Below are 17,816 nucleotides of genomic sequence, written 5' to 3' on the forward strand. Positions count from 1 at the left end.
TCCCCCTCTCTCTCCCCTTCTCTCTCTCCCTCTCTCCCCCTCTCCCTCTCTCCCTCTCTCTCCCCCTCTCCCTCTCTCTCTCTCTCTCTCTCTCTCTCTCTCTCTCTCTCTCTCTCTCTCTCTCTCTCTCTCTCCCTCTCTCCCCCTCTCCCTCTCTCCCTCTCTCTCCCCCTCTCCCCCCTCTCTCTCTCTCTCTCTCTCTCTCTCTCTCTCTCTCCAGTCTTCCCCATTGTTCCAGCGATCACGTATGGTGTGGCCCGTGGCCTCTTCTACAACGACAAGTAACGTCTCCCCCTCATGACCCCTCTTATCTCCCCTCCCTCTCTCCCCGCTCTTTGTCTTGCACTCGTGTGTGAGTGTGAGTGTGTGTGTGTGTGTGTGTGTGCATGTGATGTGTGTGTAAACATCCAGATGTCTCTGTGTGTTTCTCAGGTGCTGGATTGGCTCAGATACCTACCTGGTCTACATCATTCACGGGCCCATCCATGCTGCCCTGCTAGTGAGACTGCTGTGGACACACACACACGCACACACACACACACACCTCTACAAACACACACTCTCACTTTGTCTTTTACTGTCAAATCAGTTGTCTCGCTCCCGCCCCCCTTACTACCCCCTCTCTCCCTCCCCCTCTCTCTCACCCCCCCCCCCTTCCCCCCCAGGTAAACCTGTTCTTCCTCCTCAACATCATGCGAGTCCTGATCACCAAGCTGAAGGTGACCCACAGCGCTGAGTCCAACACCTACATGAAGGCAGTGAGAGCCACTCTCATCCTGGTGCCTCTGCTCGGGGCTCAGTTCATCCTGGTGCCCAAGAGGCCGGAGGGACGCCTCACCAGACCCATCTACGACTCCATCATGCACATCTTCGCACACTTCCAGGTACGGGGGGCGGGTGAGGGAGGGGGGCGGGTGAGGGAGGGAGGGAGGAGGGGGAGGGAGGAGCAGAGGGGAAGGGAGGGTGGGTAGAGGGATGGAGAGAAAGAGGGGGAGAGATGGGTAGAGGGATAGAGAAGGGGAGGAGAGGATGAGTAGGGGGTGAGTAGAGGGATACTAATATGTTATTTTTTCCTTTTTTTTTCTTTTCAGGGTCTTCTGGTGGCAATTATATTCTGTTTCTGCAACTCTGAGGTAGGTACCAACACACTGCATCTGAAAGATAGCATGACAATGGCAGACTATAATTAGTTATCACCTTTTAGAGATTTATTCTTGAACTCCATTTAGTTTCTTTTATTAAAGTGTTAACACCTGCTCTAAGAACTTGGCCCTTTCCATTTTTATCAGGGTGATAACACACTAATTATCACGCTGTTAAGCTCAGCAGGATTTTGTGTCCTTGTGAATTGTATAAATCTCACTGTGGAATCTGAAAATGACAGTTTTGGAACTTTAAACCTTCCACAAATGGAAAACTGTTTTCGATCAGAACCTGGCTTTATATCCGGCTAAAGGGGAGAAGAGGGAGGTTGACAGGGCTGGGTGGAGGAAGAGAGAAGGGGCTGGGTGGAGGTAGAGAGAAGGGGCTGGGTGGAGGTAGAGAGAAGGGGCTGGGTGGAGGAAGAGAGAAGGGGCTGGGTGGAGGTAGAGAGAAGGGGCTGGGTGGAGGAAGAGAGAAGGGGCTGGGTGGAGGTAGAGAGAAGGGGCTGGGTGGAGGAAGAGAGAAGGGGCTGGGTGGAGGAAGAGAGAAGGGGCTGGGTGGAGGTAGAGAGAAGGGGCTGGGTGGAGGAAGAGAGAAGGGGCTGGGTGGAGGAAGAGAGAAGGGGGTGGGTGGAGGTAGAGAGAAGGGGCTGGGTGGAGGAAGAGAGAAGGGGCTGGGTGGAGGAAGAGAGAAGGGGGTGGGTGGAGGTAGAGAGAAGGGGCTGGGTGGAGGTAGAGAGAAGGGGCTGGGTGGAGGAAGAGAGAAGGGGCTGGGTGGAGGAAGAGAGAAGGGGCTGGGTGGAGGAAGAGAGAAGGGGCTGGGTGGAGGTAGAGAGAAGGGGCTGGGTGGAGGAAGAGAGAAGGGGCTGGGTGGAGGAAGAGAGAAGGGGCTGGGTGGAGGAAGAGAGAAGGGGCTGGGTGGAGGTAGAGAGAAGGGGCTGGGTGGAGGAAGAGAGAAGGGGCTGGGTGGAGGAAGAGAGAAGGGGCTGGGTGGAGGAAGAGAGAAGGGGCTGGGTGGAGGTAGAGAGAAGGGGCTGGGTGGAGGTAGAGAGAAGGGGCTGGGTGGAGGTAGAGAGAAGGGGGTGGATGGAGGTAGAAAGAAGGGGCTGGGTGGAGGAAGAGAGAAGGGGCTGGGTGGAGGTAGAGAGAAGGGGCTGGGTGGAGGTAGAGAGAAGGGGCTGGGTGGAGGAAGAGAGAAGGGGTTGGGTGGAGGAAGAGAGAAGGGGCTGGGTGGCCACCCTGGAGAGGTGCAGAGAGGAGAAGACAATAAAGTCTGCAACAGGAAGTGATGGTCCCCGCTGCCATGGTTACGTTGTCTATAATCTAGCCAGTGACATGACTCAGCGTGCAGAGAAACAGGGAGAGTGAGAATCTCCTGTAAGATCTGTCAGGTGGTCTCTCTTGTCCTGGCAGGTGGCACCGTGACGTCTTTATGAAGTTACATGTATAACCCATGTATGACATTCTAGACTCACGGGTCATCTCATTCATTTTAGCAGGTGTTATGATAATGTAATTATGAAGTTAAAAGGCGCTGTTTAACTCATGTAGGGCATTCAAAACTCATGGGGCCGTCCTATGAATTATAGCAGGTTTCATGATGATGCACCATGTACCAAGGTAATACAAACAAGGTAATATAAACAATGTATAGTAACCAAGGTGATGTAACCATGGTAACGTACCCCCCCCCCCCCCCCCCCCCCCCCCCTTAGGTTCAGACAGTCCTCAGGCGACAGTGGGCTCAGTTCAGATCAGCCTGGGGCCTGACCCCCATTACCTCAGACTCACACTCTAACTACCACACCAACTCCGTCACCGAGACCAGCCGGGCCACCGTGTTCCACGAGCGCCACGACCACAACCACGCCAAGACGGACGCGGTCGCACTGCAAGCTAACGGGCAGAGCAACGGCAAACAGCGCGCCAGCATCATCGGTGAGGTCGATCCGCCGCGGATCCTGGAGACCACCGAGATCTGACGAGGGGAGTGTTGTCACTTTCCGTTTGTGACGTTTCCTGTTTGCGTCACTTCCTGTTTATGGTTCGCATCACTTCCAGGGAGACGGGATGTTATGGTTACAGTTTAAAAAAACACAACGTCCGAAAGACCTTTTAAGTATAAATGATCGCACACTTATGGAGTATTTTTCTTTCACACAAATGTATGTAAATTGTAATCTCAAGCACAAACACACACTCGCACACCTCTCTAGTTTATACACACATCGCTCTAGTGGGCATCTTATTAGAGGGTCCAGTAAAAAACGTTTTTTTGGGGGTATGACTCTTCTTGTTTTCATCACCTTTATCCTTCATCAAACACACCAGCTGACATATTTAGGATGAAACAAGGACTGAATTAGCATGAGAAGGGCTTGGATTTGGGCAGAGGGTAAGTCAGTGCTGGGGAGATTATTTTGTATATTATTATGGTATGTTTCTTAGACGGTGTGTACAAAATATACAGTAGGTCAGTAGGTCGACCATTTTAACTTGTCGTGTTATCGATGTACAGAATCCCGATATTTGACAGACAGACAGAAAGACACAGACAGACAGACAGACAGAGACAGACAGACAGACAGATAGACACAGACAGACAGACAGACACAGACAGACAGACAGACAGACAGACATGTACAGAAACAGTTGACTATCTGCTAACATTTTCAGTATAACAGCATCATGTGAATTATCCCAAATGTGTAAATGTTTCCTGTCAAAAGTGATATTGTGGTTTTCTATCTAACTACCAGGGATGTACAGTAAAACCCAGTCAGTAGTGTCATCAGAACATGAGTGCCATCAGCCTTGCGTTGCAGTGTTGCCTACAAACAAACATTCCTTTTTACTCTCCCAAAGAAACACGTGCAACACAATTGTATATACGTTTTTTAATCTTTTTCATTAACACAATGTTACGTGACGATAAGTGTGAAATCCAATAAAAAATTCAGATAAAAATTGTCTTTGTCGCTTTTGTTGAGTGTTTATTATTATTTATCACCATGTCTGAATGTGATTGAGTTATTAGTGTAAATGGATATGAACATGTTATTCTGTTATCTGGAGGATGAAACATGAGTGTGTTAAACAACCTAAGAGCCATCAGTGCTGTTGCAGACGGACATAATGACGCTGCTGATAATCAATATAAATATTATAATCTATATAAATATTATAATCGATATGAATATTATAATCTATATGCATAATACTTTTAAAACTGTCCAGTCTGCCTGAGTACACATAATATTCATTTTTTCACATTTAAAAAATAATATAATATTTGTTTATTATACCATTCTAATCTGATGTTCTCAGTCAGCTAAAATCCTCTCATAGTTTGAGCTGTATCATGACTGTGATGGACCAGCCAGCCATTTACCATCTACTACGGGCAGAAACGGGAGACGGTGTTCGGTGGGTCCATGAACATGACCAAATTCACCATGCTTTGAGCTTTGTCAACGAATTTCAACATTTCCTGACAATTGGATTTCAAAAGGACGAGGTCCTACCGAGATTTGAACTCGGATCGCTGGATTCAAAGTCCAGAGTGCTAACCATTACACCATAGGACCGAGTGAGATCATAACACGGATTTATAACAATATAATTTGACTACTGTTGACAATCTTTTTTTCTTCTTCCAACGACGGTATGCTATTAATAGCGGTATGCCCACTATGTGTACAATATTTTCTTTTTCAATTATTTCATTTTCGATGAACGGCTACATCCGGTCATGTTGTGTGGAACAGTGGCAGGGCTTCGACAAAGAAGCCGCCTGCTGGCAGAAAGCGCTCGAGCTCAAATTGCAGCGCAGAATTCATCGGTGAAAGTTTTCTGTCGAGACATTTTAAAATAGTTAGCGTTCTATCTAGCTAGCTCGGTCAAGTAACCTACGTGCCTTTTAGCTCTTTAATACACGTCAAATTACTAAACAGCACGTATATGTCATTATTTGACAGCGAAATGGACAATGAAACCGACAGAATTCAATAGGCTACGCGATGATCGGATTAAACAAGTCGGTGGCATTGCTCCATCCGGACCCGCCTGCTGTCGATTTAATTTATTTCCAGATCCTCAATCTGTACCTGAGAGAGCCGAGAACAAATTAAGGCATGTGATGACACAACAACACCACTAGGTGATGGCACAGAGCCGTAATTTAGCCATTTTACACAAACGGCGGAGCAGCAGTTCATTCAGAATCCTAGTTAGGGTGAGAACAAGGATCTTCTCACCCACAGGAGAGTGGCTGACAGCCGTGACGCACATAGAGGCTGCATTACTGAGGAGCGATCTATAACTGGAGATCCACACCTCCCCCCTACTCCCCCCTCCACCCCCCCCTCCCCCCTCCACCTGGGGAGACACTCTGCTTGAGGATCATCCCAGCAGATCTCTTAACCTCAAACCCCCTCCTGAGCACAGGCTAGCAGTGCCGCAACACAAACCAAACAGGATGCAGAAATAAAGAAGATTGCTCTCCGTGTGTGTGTGGGTGTGTGTGTGTGTGTGTGGCCAGGATGCGTGTGTGGCTGGCTGGCTGGCCGGAGGGTGTGAGGATTAAGACCCCGCGTCACAGCTACCTTGCATTCACACAGAAACCCTAATCCCAGTCTCATCTGTTTCACACGAGGGGGTAATTCCTGCTAATCTCAGCACTTTTGGCCTCATGAATCCGTCCCAAGGCCCACCCTGGGCTGGCTGATCACTACCCCCTGGACACACTGCCGTCCGTTATATGGTGGGTGTGTGTGTAAGTGTACCTCAGAAGTACAAGTTCTCTCTCTCCCCTCTCCCCCCTCCCTCCCTCTCTCTCTCTCTCCCCCTCTCTCCCTCTCTCTCTCTCTCTCTCTCTCTCTCTCTCTCTCTCTCTCTCCCTCTCCCTCTCCCTCTCCCTCTCTCTCTCTCTCTCTCTCTCTCTCTCTCTCTCTCTCTCTCTCTCTCCTCTCTCTCTCTCTCTCTCTCTCTCTCTCTCTCTCTCTTGCTGTCTTGAGTATTTTTCTCTGCAGACACACATCTTATGATCACACCTCAGTGGAACATGATGAAGGGTGTGGTGTGTGTGTGTGTGTGTGTGTGTGTGTGTGTGTGTGTGTGTGCCCACCGCAACTCTCAGAGGAAGGATGTGTGTTGTGTTTCACGGTAGTGTGTGTGTGTGCTCTGTCTGAGGGTCCGAGGCAGAAGGTACACTCCGTGTCTGTTGACAGCCTGCAGGCAGAAGCCTCCATGGTACACCGAGCTCCACAACATGGGGCCTCTCTTGTCCTGAGGAATAAAAACAGTGTTTATGGCCTCTAGTCACGGCAGCTAATAGCACACTCCAGCTTCAGAGAAATTCTGAACAGCAAATTGCTTGATTCGATAATTGGTTGTTTTGTCGTATTTTCCAACAACGTTCGTATGTTCCCTGAAATGTTTTTCTATTTTCAGTGTGTTGCTTTCTCTCATGCGGAACTGTAACTACCGGTTTTATTCCGCAGGACAAGAGAGGCTTCGTGTGGAGTGACTTTACACCGTCACAGGCCATCGCTACCTCACCCTGTAGAATGAGGAGAAATACATCCTCTCTCCCACTGTCTTAGGTGATGTTGTTCGGGACTGAAAACTAAAGACGGACAAGACCGTGATCAGGGCCTGGCAGGAACAAACAACAGTGTGTTTGTACTCGCACTGCATGAGGTGTGTGAGAGAGCTTTCAAGACTCCAAACTGACAGATGAGTTGTACACCATGGACTTAATCTGCCACTGGAGGTAACCAGCAACCTTTACACAAGAGGCACTGACAGGCAGGGGGGCGGGGGGCGGGGAGGGAAGCGGGGGCACTGGCAGGGGGCTGCTTGAGAAGAAAGCATCAAAGAGAGATGAAGAGGGAAGCAGGAGATAGAGAAGCAAGTGTGAGAGAGAGAGAGAGAGAGAGAGAGGGCGAGAGCGAAAGAGAGAGAGAGCTAGCGAGCGAGAGAGAGAGATAGAGAAGCAAGTGAGAGAGAGAGAGCGAGATAAAGCAGGAAGAAGAGAGATTTGAGAAAGAAAATAGAGAAGAAACAAGGAGGAAAAAGAGCAATGATGGCCCAGGGAGATGATGAGTGATGAACAAGAGAGGGGGGAGGGGGAAGGGGGGAGGAGAGGTAGGAGCGAGGGAGGATGGATGGATGGAAGGAGAATAGTAGTAAGTAGAGATAATCTGAGTGTGGTGTTTTACGTAACACCCTGCAGAACAACCTGGTTTCTTTCTTTCTTTCTCTCTGATGGGTGAGGAACTCCCCTCACTCTCCCAGGCCAGGTTGCTGCCCTGCCCTGATAGGCCAGGGCAGTTGGCTGCTCTGTTCTGATAAAACAGAAGTGTGCCGTTTGAGCCTGTTTACTCCTTTGATGCGTCGTACTTTAAAACTGACAACGTTCAAGTTGTTTGACGTCACATCCTATCTCAGCAGAACGACACATAGCTCTGTCAGATGACTGCTTTCTGACTGGGATCGTTGGACTGCAGAGTGACGTGTTTTAAGGAAAGAACACAGACACATAAAAAACTAATAAAATGAACACATGTAACCGCTAATTTAATGAACGCCAGGCCCCTAACAGTCCTCCCCATTCGCTTCTCAGGCACAGCTCAGCGATTAAAGCATATAAACTGCTAATCTAGAGATTGCTGGTTCAAGTGTCCCTCTGTAAATATATTTGTTACCAAACTTACTTGACTACATTGTGATCATCGTAGTAGGCGATAGGTTTGGCTCCCCTTGAATCACTCCTCAGTAACCTCAGACACATTTTGTGCCCAGGCTTTAGCTTGGCAGGTTAGTGCTGTCCTGGGAGGGTGGCTGGTCTGAGGAGGACCTTCTCCTGTTTATTCAGTCTAAGCTGTCCCTGCTGCTCAGTGGGTCGAGTCTGCATGCCTTGGCTGGTCCTCCATGTCATTTTCTAAGTATAACTCTGGCTCAGGGGCCAGATGGTCAGTGTTGCCAGTTTGCAGACTTTTTTTAATTGGCTCTGAACACACACACACACACACCAATACACACAGTAGTACACACACACAAGCAGAAAAGCTGGCTGGTGTAAAACAAGCGGATACACAAACACACGGGCAAGGCATCGGGCGGCAGGGTGGCACACGCACACACACACACACAAGCATATGCACACACAAACACACAGACACACGTACACACACACACACGTACACACACACACACAAGCATATGCACACACATACACACACTTGCAAATGCACACACACACATTCGATATACACACAACCAAGCACACACACACACACACGCACACAGGTACAAAGTTAGATGTCCTCTGAAGAAGCCATCCTCCATGTTGCTCCTCTCCTTCAACCTCACAAAGCAGGATATCCTGTTACTTAAACAGATTCAAAACATTTCAGAAATCAGGCAACAGAAACCTTGGTTAAACCGCTGCTGAGTGCTCAGAGTGCTCAGCGCTGCCCTGGATCCATGAGAATGTGGCTTTCAACCTGAACCACACAGGGTGTTGCGGAGGTCATCAGAGAAGGTTGATCACAGCTGTTAAAGAGAGAGGGCGAGAGAGAGGGCGAGAGAGAGAGAGAGTGGGTAAGGGAGGGAAACAAAGGGAGAGAAAGAGAAGGGGAGAGAGATACAGATAGATAGAGATAGATTGAGTGATGGAGGGAGGGTGAGAGGGAAAGAGAGATGTGTACTAACTTGGCCCATTAATTTACATCTCCCTTGTGACCTCCATAGGTTTCTGTTTCACGTGGTAAAAATAATAAAGCTGTAAATCACACATCAGGAGAGGTTGAGAAGGGGGACGGGGGTTGAGAAGGGGGGCGGGGGTGGAGAAGGTCACCAACGCCCAACATACAGTAGGTCAACCTGGACGGTCATTGACACAGATGGCCGTGTTGACAGACAGTTGTGCAAGGTGTCCATCCTCTATGAGGTCTGGTGAACTGAACACTGATCTGTAGAGACAGCTAGTAAACATGTCCCACAGTTTTCCTTTCCACACACTGTAAAAAGAGAGGTGGAGAGGGGAGGAGAACAGAGAAGCCCAAAACAGAATAGATTAAAGCAGAACAGAGTATGATAGAGTATAGTAGAGTCCTCATGAAGTACTCATCAATGATGCAAAGTTTTTTTTTTACATAAAAAAAATATATTTCTTCAACCCTTCAAATTTTTGTTCAAAAATCCTTTTTGAACCTTTCGAAACTTTTTTTAAAAATTATTTTTGCAGGGGCTTGGGGAGCGGTTGGGGAGTGAGAAGATGAGCCATGTGATGGGGGTGCGAGGTGAGCAAGTGATTTGAATATTATCATGGTTTCAAAACACATTCTTTCAGCATTTTCTGCTAGTGACCTCCCCTTATCTCAAACACTTGCTCACTGGGGCAAAGGTAAAGGTGAAAGTACATGTTTGTGAAATGGTGAAGGTGTGTGTTTGTGTGTGTGTATGTTTGTGTTTGTAATTGTGTGTGTGTGTGTATGTTTGTGCCTGTGTATATATGTGTGTGTGTATGTGCATGTGTGTGTATCCTCCTCAGGCTGTTCTAAATAGAAGCAACATGAATGCAGAGTGATGTGTCTGAAGACCTGAATGCCCTCTCTCTCTCTCTCTCTCTCTCTCTCTCTCTCTCTCTCTCTCTCTCTCTCTCTCTCTCTCTCTCTCTCTCTCTCTCTCTCTCTCTCTCTCTCTCTCTCTCTCTCTCTCTCTCTCTCTCTCTCTCTCTCTCTCTCTCTCTCTCTCTCTCTCTCTCTCTCTCTCTCTCTCTCTCTCTCTCTCTCTCTCTCTCTCTCTCTCTCTCTCTCTCTCTCTCTTCTCTCTCTCTCTCTCTCTCTCTCTCTCTCTCTTTCTCTTTCTCTGTCTCTCTTTCTACCTCTTTCTCTCTCAGTCTTTCTCTTTCAGTCTCTCCTCTCTGTCCCTTGGTCTCTCTCTCTGTACTCTTCTCGTCCAATCTCTTCCTCTGGCTGTCTGCCTCTTTCTCTCCTTTTGCGAGTGAGTCATCCTACCTTCAAGACTCTCTCTTTCTCCCCAGGGGTTTTCACAATGGACTAGAAGAGAAGAAGAGTAACAGTCTTCCTCGCTGGTGTGTCTTCCTCCATCCTTGTTTCAGGTTTTTTGTTTGTTTTTCCAGCTGTGTCTGTGGGCTCTAAATAGACCAGTCTGGGACAGAGTAGGTTCAGACAGGCAAGTAGGCAGACACAGGCAGGCAGGCAGGCAGGCAGGCAGGCAGGATGTAGGCGGTGTTTAGCCAGCCTCTATGAGAATGTACTGTAGATGGGAATTTCCACCCCAGGAGTCCTGAAGGCGTGGTGCTATGAGGCGTTGTGTTTGCTCTGGGAGAGAGAGGGATGCCCAGTGGACATGTGAGTGAGTGTGTGTGTGTGGGGGGGGGATCAGCAGAGGTGTGTCTGCTGTGTAAACACAGCCCTGACGGAGGAAGGAACAGGAGACACTCTTTCCCTCTCGAATTCCCCCTCCCCTCCCCTGCCATCCCACACACACTCAGACACACACACAATCCCCCCCTCCCCACACACACAAACACACTTTCTAACACACACACGCCTTCAACCCACTTTCCCCATCCCAACCCCCACACACCACTCCTACAGAACCCCATCTCCTACCCATACACACACACCCCTCCAAACCACACACATACCCCTCTTACCCACACACACACACACACACACACACCCCTCTTACCCACACACACACACCCCTCCTCACTGCTCACACACTCTCGCTGATCCCCCACACAGACACACAGCCACAAGCGCTGGCCTAGATTTGAGCACATGTAGACTGGGACAAACAAACGGGACGTTAAACACGCTTGTTCTGAACACACAACCTACATACTACTTTACATACTGCCTTTTGTCTGTTTACAGCCACACACAGACAGGTTTACAAACACAGTAGATATTCTACCACATAAACAATAAATAATTCTACCACATAAATAATATGTATAACTATGATGTAAACTGCTACATACATGAGAGTTAGCTACAGCCACACTACACAAGTGGTTGTCTGTTTTTTTTCAGTGTTACTGTGAAAGTACAACATTTCATCTCATTCTGTCACGCAAATAATTCAGACAAAGCCACACAGATTGGACTTTCTCCATAGGCTAAGAGAACACACACACACAATACACACTCACACACAATACACACTCACAACATGGAAAGACACAATAAGACACGCAAGCAAACATACGAGAGAGATCCAGGAAGTGACTTGGGGCCAGGGGACCATGTGACTCTGAGGGGTGAGTGAGCCTGCCTCCTGCTGGTTGGAGGGTACACAGAAGACTGCACAACCATGGAATGTGGACTTCAGACATTCTTTGGATACAGAAACTCAGTAAGGGGTCATTTCAGAATATTTACATTTTGCCCTCATCAGCCCTCAGCCCCAGCCCCAGCCCTGGCACCTGGACTGGGCCCCAGCCCTCAGCCCCGGCACCTGGACTGGGCCCCAGCCCTCAGCCCCAGCCCTCAGCCCTCAGCCCTCAGCCCTCAGCCCTCAGCCCTGGCACCTGGACTGGGCCCCAGCCCTCAGCCCCAGCCCTCGGCCCTCAGCCCCAGCCCTCAGCCCTCAGCCCTCAGCCCTCAGCCCTCAGCCCTCAGCCCTCAGCCCCAGCCCTCAGCCCTGGAACCTGGACTGGGCCCCAGCCCTCAGCCCCAGCCCTCAGCCCCAGCCCTCAGCCCTGGCACTTGGACTGGGCCCCAGCCCTCAGCCCCAGCCCCCAGCCTCAGCCCCAACCTCAGCCCCAGCCCCCAGCCTCAACCCCAGCCCCAGCCCTGGCACCTGGACTGGGCCCCAGCCCTCAGCCCCAGCCCTCAGCCCCAGCCTCAGCCCAGCCTCACCCCAGCTCCACATCAGCCCGTCCTGGATCAGCCCAGCCCATTCACACGGTCACTGACAGACAGAGAGGCTCAACTCACATTCCAGACAGTCTCCAGGAGTCTGGCATTAGGGCCTGATCAAGCTCTAATGCAGGAACATACCTGTACCCCCTAGACCCCCCCCCCTCTCTCTCTCTCTCTCTCTCTCTCTCTCTCTCTCTCTCTCTCTCTCTCTCTCTCTCTCTCTCTCTGCTCCTTAGTCTCTCTCTCTCTCTGCTCCTTAGTCTCTCTCTCTCTCTGTTCCTTAGTCTCTCTCTCTCTCTGTTCCTTAGTCTGGGATATCAGTTTTCACTGGACACAGAGAGATCAAGAGAGAGGGGTACCTTTGATATATAATGCATACGCTGCCTACTCATGGATAATGAATCGTTAGATAACTTATACAGTAAGTTACCTCCCTGTCCCACATAGAGAATGCCCTTCTATACTGCATATTTAGTGTAGACATAAAGGATGTATTTACGTCTCCTTCAGTTAGACCTAAAGGTTAAAACGTCCGGTAAAAACTGTACCAGCGAGACCCTCTCGAACTTACTTAGCGCCGAAGTGTTTACCCATTACTTAACTATGACTGTTTGAGGTGGGGACACACCCCTAACAAGCCAGTGGAGGCGTTGTCCTCCGTGCATTCATTTGAGGTCTGTTCGACCCGAAGGCGTTGAACGAACACGCATTTTGTCCAATTAGAAAAGAGACTATTAAACGTCGCCTCTGATTGGCTGCTGCCGGCGATAAATCTATAGATATGCCTTTTTTCCTTAACAATGAGGCGGGACTTAACAGGAGTCGTGGTGTCCATCTATGTACGGATTGATTGAGGACTACCTTAATAACGGATTAACAACAACGTGAGTTATTTTGCATTTATACAAACCCCGTATACTTTACGTAACACCTTTATGATACGTACGTGCTGTGTATTTAGAATGAAGGGAACGTAGATAGGGTTACATTGTGTTTCGTTTGACATTTTTACCAAAGTGTTTCGCTAGCGAGCAAAGCTGCATGCTTCGCTTTTTACTCGCACTTCTCCAACTGCGCGGCCGCTGAAAAAGCCCTTCACTCAAGCGAGCCAACCTGCCAAAAAAAACATTTTTAGAGTGATAAACTCGCTGACGTAGGTTACTTTGTCACGCCGTGAAACACATCACCTTCTGTGTTTATGGGTGCATTTAAAACACGTACTAACCCGGTTTTGTTTATAATTATGTTGTGCGGGGGGATGCTTTGATTTAGCTAGCCCGTTAGCGGAGCTATACCACTGTCCTATCCATGGGCTACCCTCGTGACCCGTTAGCCAGCTTTGCGTAATTCAACGTTCTTTTGTTGACAGTATTTGCTGCAGAAAAGTTTCCAGTCGGAGAGGAGTAAGTTCGTCGGGTCGTTATCAATTGGAGGTTGTGGAGACCTGGCTTCAACTTCTACAATCCCTGTTAACGTTACCCAGCAAACTAGGCTAAAGGTGATATGCCACATCAGGTAAGAACGTCGTATTGGATACAGTCGATAGATATATAGATCTCTCTTGTAGGCATTCAAGGGGAAATTGTAGCAGTTCAAGAAAACATAAGTGGGAATACAGATTGAACAGAATGAACCCCAATAAATGAAAACCATGGTACTGCATTTTCACCCAAACATCACTACGAACAAAACTTGTTGTCTGATGAGTTCGTATTTTACGGCGTTCAGCGCTTGGTGGCTGTATATCATTAAAAACATTGTCACGGTAGGCCAACGTTTGGTATTTGAGTTGGTCCACATGGTTATCCGACTGGTTATCATCTGATACTAGCTGCTATCTTGCAAAATTGGTTTTCTGAGTAAACTGAGTTTGTAGTGTCCAGTGGAATTGATTTCGGAGCTCAACATGAAATGTTTTGTCCGGTGGTCCTGCTCCATTCTTTCCGCACAACGCCTAGCCTACAACGTCCACAAGCAAATAGCGTTTATTTAAATGTGTTCATTGTCTCAGTTTAAGACGCTGACAGTGAGTGCGAATGAAATATTACTTTGCCAGTAATACCTACTATTTATATTCCTAAATGTCTCTCCCCTTTGATCAAAGAGAAGTAACTTTCCTAACTCCTCTCCACCATATCTTTTGTCGGAATGACACACGCTCTGGTTACACTGCACACCCATTCAAGTACAGATCAGTTACAACCACATAACTACCTCAAATGATCAGACCTCTTGGCAGGGGTCATATTGTGGTCAACAACAGCTTTTCATCTTGAGTTGAGCCTCACAACCAGCCATCCCATAATAAGCACCAGCCTCCCGGCAATGTAGCTCCTTGATAAAGATAATTTCAAGGCTTTATATGGCCCCCTCTCTCATCCCTGGGCCTGGGCCTGGGCCTGGGCCTGGGTTGCTAAGCTGCTGGGGGGATAGCTGTGGTCTGGATCCAGTGAAACAGGACAGTCACCCAGGATTGGAGTACAGTAGAAGATGATGAAGTATGGTAGTGCGGAGTAGAATATAATAGAATAAAATACAATAAAGCACAATAGAACTTAATAGAACAGAACAGTATAGAATATACAGTAATAGAACAGGACAGAGTAGAACAGACAGCATTCCTGGATAGGCAGTAATTCCTTTACCGCCTTAAGTACCTGTTCCCCTTGCTGTGATCCTCCCAATTACAAACATCCACACAGTAAAGGAGGACTCATCTGTCATCACTTTGTTTCAGGTCATTCCACATCCTGTGTGGTCCTCTTGCCCCTCACACCCATCCTCACAGCCCACAGCATGTCCTGTGTCCATCTGCAGTACTGGTTTTAGTGCATTTGTACTGTTTGTGGCGTTAGTGAGTGTACTGTAACCTATTTATTGAATGGTGAATATTTGCGTAGGAGACATTTTTCAGTGGAAGGGGATGTCAAAGACTGCTGTCTGTCCTGGAGGAAGGAGAGGGTTTCACTCTGTTCTCTGAACAAGGGAGCAGGCTGGGAGGTGAAGCACGGGGAGGTGAAGCACTGGGAGGTGAAGCACTGGGAGGTGAAGCACTGAGAGGTGAAGCACTGGGAGGTGAAGCGCTGGGAGGTGAAGCACTGAGAGGTGAAGCACTGGGAGGTGAAGCGCTGGGAGGTGAAGCGCTGGGAGGTGAAGCACTGGGAGGTGAAGCTCTGGGAGGTGAAGCACTGGGAGGTGAAGCGCTGGGAGGTGAAGCACGGGGAGGTGAAGCACTGGGAGGTGAAGCACTGGGAGGTGAAGTGCTGAGAGGTGAAGCACTGGGAGGTGAAGCGCTGGGAGGTGAAGCACTGGGAGGTGAAGCGCTGGGAGGTGAAGCGCTGGGAGGTGAAGCGCTGGGAGGTGAAGCGCTGGGAGGTGAAGCACTGGGAGGTGAAGTGCTGAGAGGTGAACCGCGGGGGGCATCTCAGCCTTGTGTGTCTCGCTAGACCAACATTCCCCCCAGATTACACCTTTAAACCTTCTGAAACAACATCGTTATCACGCTAAGATCACTGCCCCGGGCCACGGGATCTCTCTCTCTCTCTCTCTCTCTCTCTCTCTCTCTCTCTCTCTCTCTGTCTCTGTCTCTCTCTCTCTCTCTCTCTCTCTCTCTCTCTCTCTCTCTCTCTCTCTCTCTCTCTCTCTCTCTGTCTCTGTCTCTCTCTCTCTCTCTCTCTCTCTCTCTCTCTCTCTCTCTCTCTCCCCCTCCCTCCCTCTGTGTCCCTCAGTCTCTCTCACTCACTCAAAACTTTGGATCTTTCTCCCTCTTTTTTCTTTCTCTTAGCTTTCTCTCTCCTCTCTATCTCTGTCTTTTCTCTTTCGACTTTCTCTTCACTTCACTCAGAGGTGCAGTTTAGTGTTAATTGAAGTTTTTAGTTTCATGTTTGACAATCACCCCCTCATCTTGGGTGTTCCTGATTTACCCTCAGTCTAACTCCTCCCACATGAGGGTAGCTGTGAGGAGACTACAGTGTGTTACCCTCAGTCTAACTCCTCCCACATGAGGGTAGCTGTGAGGAGACTACAGTGTGTTACCCTCAGTCTAACTCCTCCCACATGAGGGTAGCTGTGAGGAGACTACAGTGTGTTACCCTCAGTCTAACTCCTCCCACATGAGGGTAGCTGTGAGGAGACTACAGTGTGTTACCCTCAGTCTAACTCCTCCCACATGAGGGTAGCTGTGAGGAGACTACAGTGTGTTACCCTCAGTCTAACTCCTCCCACATGAGGGTAGCTGTGAGGAGACTACAGTGTGTTACCCTCAGTCTAACTCCTCCCACATGAGGGTAGCTGTGAGGAGACTACAGTGTGTTACCCTCAGTCTAACTCCTCCCACATGAGGGTAGCTGTGAGGAGACTACAGTGTGTCTGGGTGTGTGTGTGGGTGTGTGTGTGCTTCAGCGTGTGTGTGTGTGCTTCAGTGTGTGTGTGCTTCAGTGTGTGTGTGTGTGTGTGTGCTTCAGTGTGTGTGTGTGTGTGTGCTTCAGTGTGTGTGTGTGTGTGTGTGCTTCAGTGTGTGTGTGTGTGTGTGTGTGTGTGTGTGTGTGCGCTTTAGGAGTGAGTGATGAAGAACACCATTCACAAGAAATAAACTGTGAGACCTTAAACTAACAACAGAACACAACATGACAGAATCGTTGAACAACAAAATGAATAGAACAGTCAAATAAAAATGTACTGTCCAATCCAAGAAGCTACACACTGCTTCAGCTAGGTTTAGATATATACTGTATATTCCTTAGCATCACATCAAACACAGAATGTGGATGCATTAGCAGGGCGCTCGCTGTGGTGGTGTATACAGGGCCGGTTCTGGTGGGCTGGTCTGGATCAAAGTCCAGAGCCTATTTTTACTCCCAGTCCGTCCCTGGTATAGACCCAAAGCCTGTGTTCTGATTGGTCCTACGCCTACAGACAGACCCAAAAGTTGAGGTTTTCTCTTCTAAACCAGTACCAGTGTAAACCAGACCAGAGAGTTTTACTTTTATATTTAAGTTGATTCATTTTAGCAGACCTTTTGATCTACTCTGACCAACAAACAGTGCATACAGAAAGAACACCAGAAGAATTATCAGAAGTGCAGAGTTCTGGAACAGGATTTAGTTCCATCAGTTATGTCAGGGTCAGAGAACACTGCTCTCCCAGCCTCATTTTCCCAGCCTCATTGCAGAGTAGCCACATCTCAGACAGCAGGCGTGGGGAACTGACAGACCACACAGCCAATGGGCCTGACTGCTGATGCTAACCGTAGCCACACGCTAGCTGTGTATGGATCCGCCTTCCGTTCATCACGGATGATTAGTCATGGTGTCAGCGGGGTACAGACCCATCAGTCTGCACCAGGACCAATCACCCTTAACTTCTGTACAGAGATAGACGGATGGGTGGATAGAGAAACAGAGGCAGCCAGGTAGGTAGATAGACAGGCAGAAAGACAGACAGACAGGCAGACAGGTCATCGTTGTCTCTGCTGGTATACAGGGAGGGTCTGACTGTCCTCTTACTGAGAGGCCCAGTTTAAGGGGAGAGTGGGCACTGCTACCCCCCCTACTCTCTCTCTCTCTCTCTCTCTCTCTCTCTCTCTCTCTCTCTCTCTCTCTCTCTCTCTCTCTCTCTCTCTCTCTCTCTCTCTCTCTCTCTCTCCCCTGTCTCTCTCTCGCGCTCCGTTGCCCTGTTTCCCTGTTGCTGCCACGGCTTCAGCTGGTGTGTGTGAGAAGAGACGATGCAGTGAAAGTCAAGCCCACTAAAAGTGATTGGTTGAATAGAACAAGCC

The 17,816-nt window shown here is 48.8% G+C and overlaps 2 protein-coding genes and 1 non-coding gene across 6 annotated transcripts in view; 2 read left to right on the forward strand and 1 right to left on the reverse strand.

The window, feature by feature from the left end:
* The window catches only part of calcrl2 (calcitonin receptor-like 2), a 19,016-nt gene extending 14,907 nt beyond the window's left edge, over positions 1–4,109 (forward strand). For all 4 annotated transcript variants that reach the window (XM_084680619.1, XM_084680618.1, XM_084680620.1 and 1 more), the window contains exons 9-13: positions 221–281; positions 433–499; positions 666–884; positions 1,092–1,133; positions 2,858–4,109. In XM_084680619.1, coding sequence (XP_084536745.1) covers positions 221–281; positions 433–499; positions 666–884; positions 1,092–1,133; positions 2,858–3,124 — 656 coding nt within the window. In that variant the 3' untranslated portion in view covers positions 3,125–4,109. The remainder of the gene's footprint in view (positions 1–220; positions 282–432; positions 500–665; positions 885–1,091; positions 1,134–2,857) is intronic.
* Positions 4,110–4,657: 548 nt separating this feature from the next.
* On the reverse strand, positions 4,658–4,729 carry trnaq-uug (transfer RNA glutamine (anticodon UUG)). The gene has a single exon. It is a non-coding gene; the product is annotated as a tRNA-Gln (tRNA).
* A 7,980-nt stretch (positions 4,730–12,709) lies between these two features.
* Positions 12,710–17,816, forward strand: part of LOC146252633 (vitamin D3 receptor A) — a 34,268-nt gene continuing 29,161 nt past the window's right edge. Inside the window, exons 1-2 of the mRNA XM_084679721.1 lie at positions 12,710–12,927; positions 13,413–13,558. The gene's annotated coding sequence lies outside the window, so the exon portion shown is untranslated. The remainder of the gene's footprint in view (positions 12,928–13,412; positions 13,559–17,816) is intronic.

This window comes from Hypomesus nipponensis, chromosome 18 (genome assembly GCF_054491055.1).
Source record: "Hypomesus nipponensis isolate SF chromosome 18, ASM5449105v1, whole genome shotgun sequence".
NCBI classification, from domain to species: Eukaryota; Metazoa; Chordata; class Actinopteri; order Osmeriformes; family Osmeridae; genus Hypomesus; species Hypomesus nipponensis.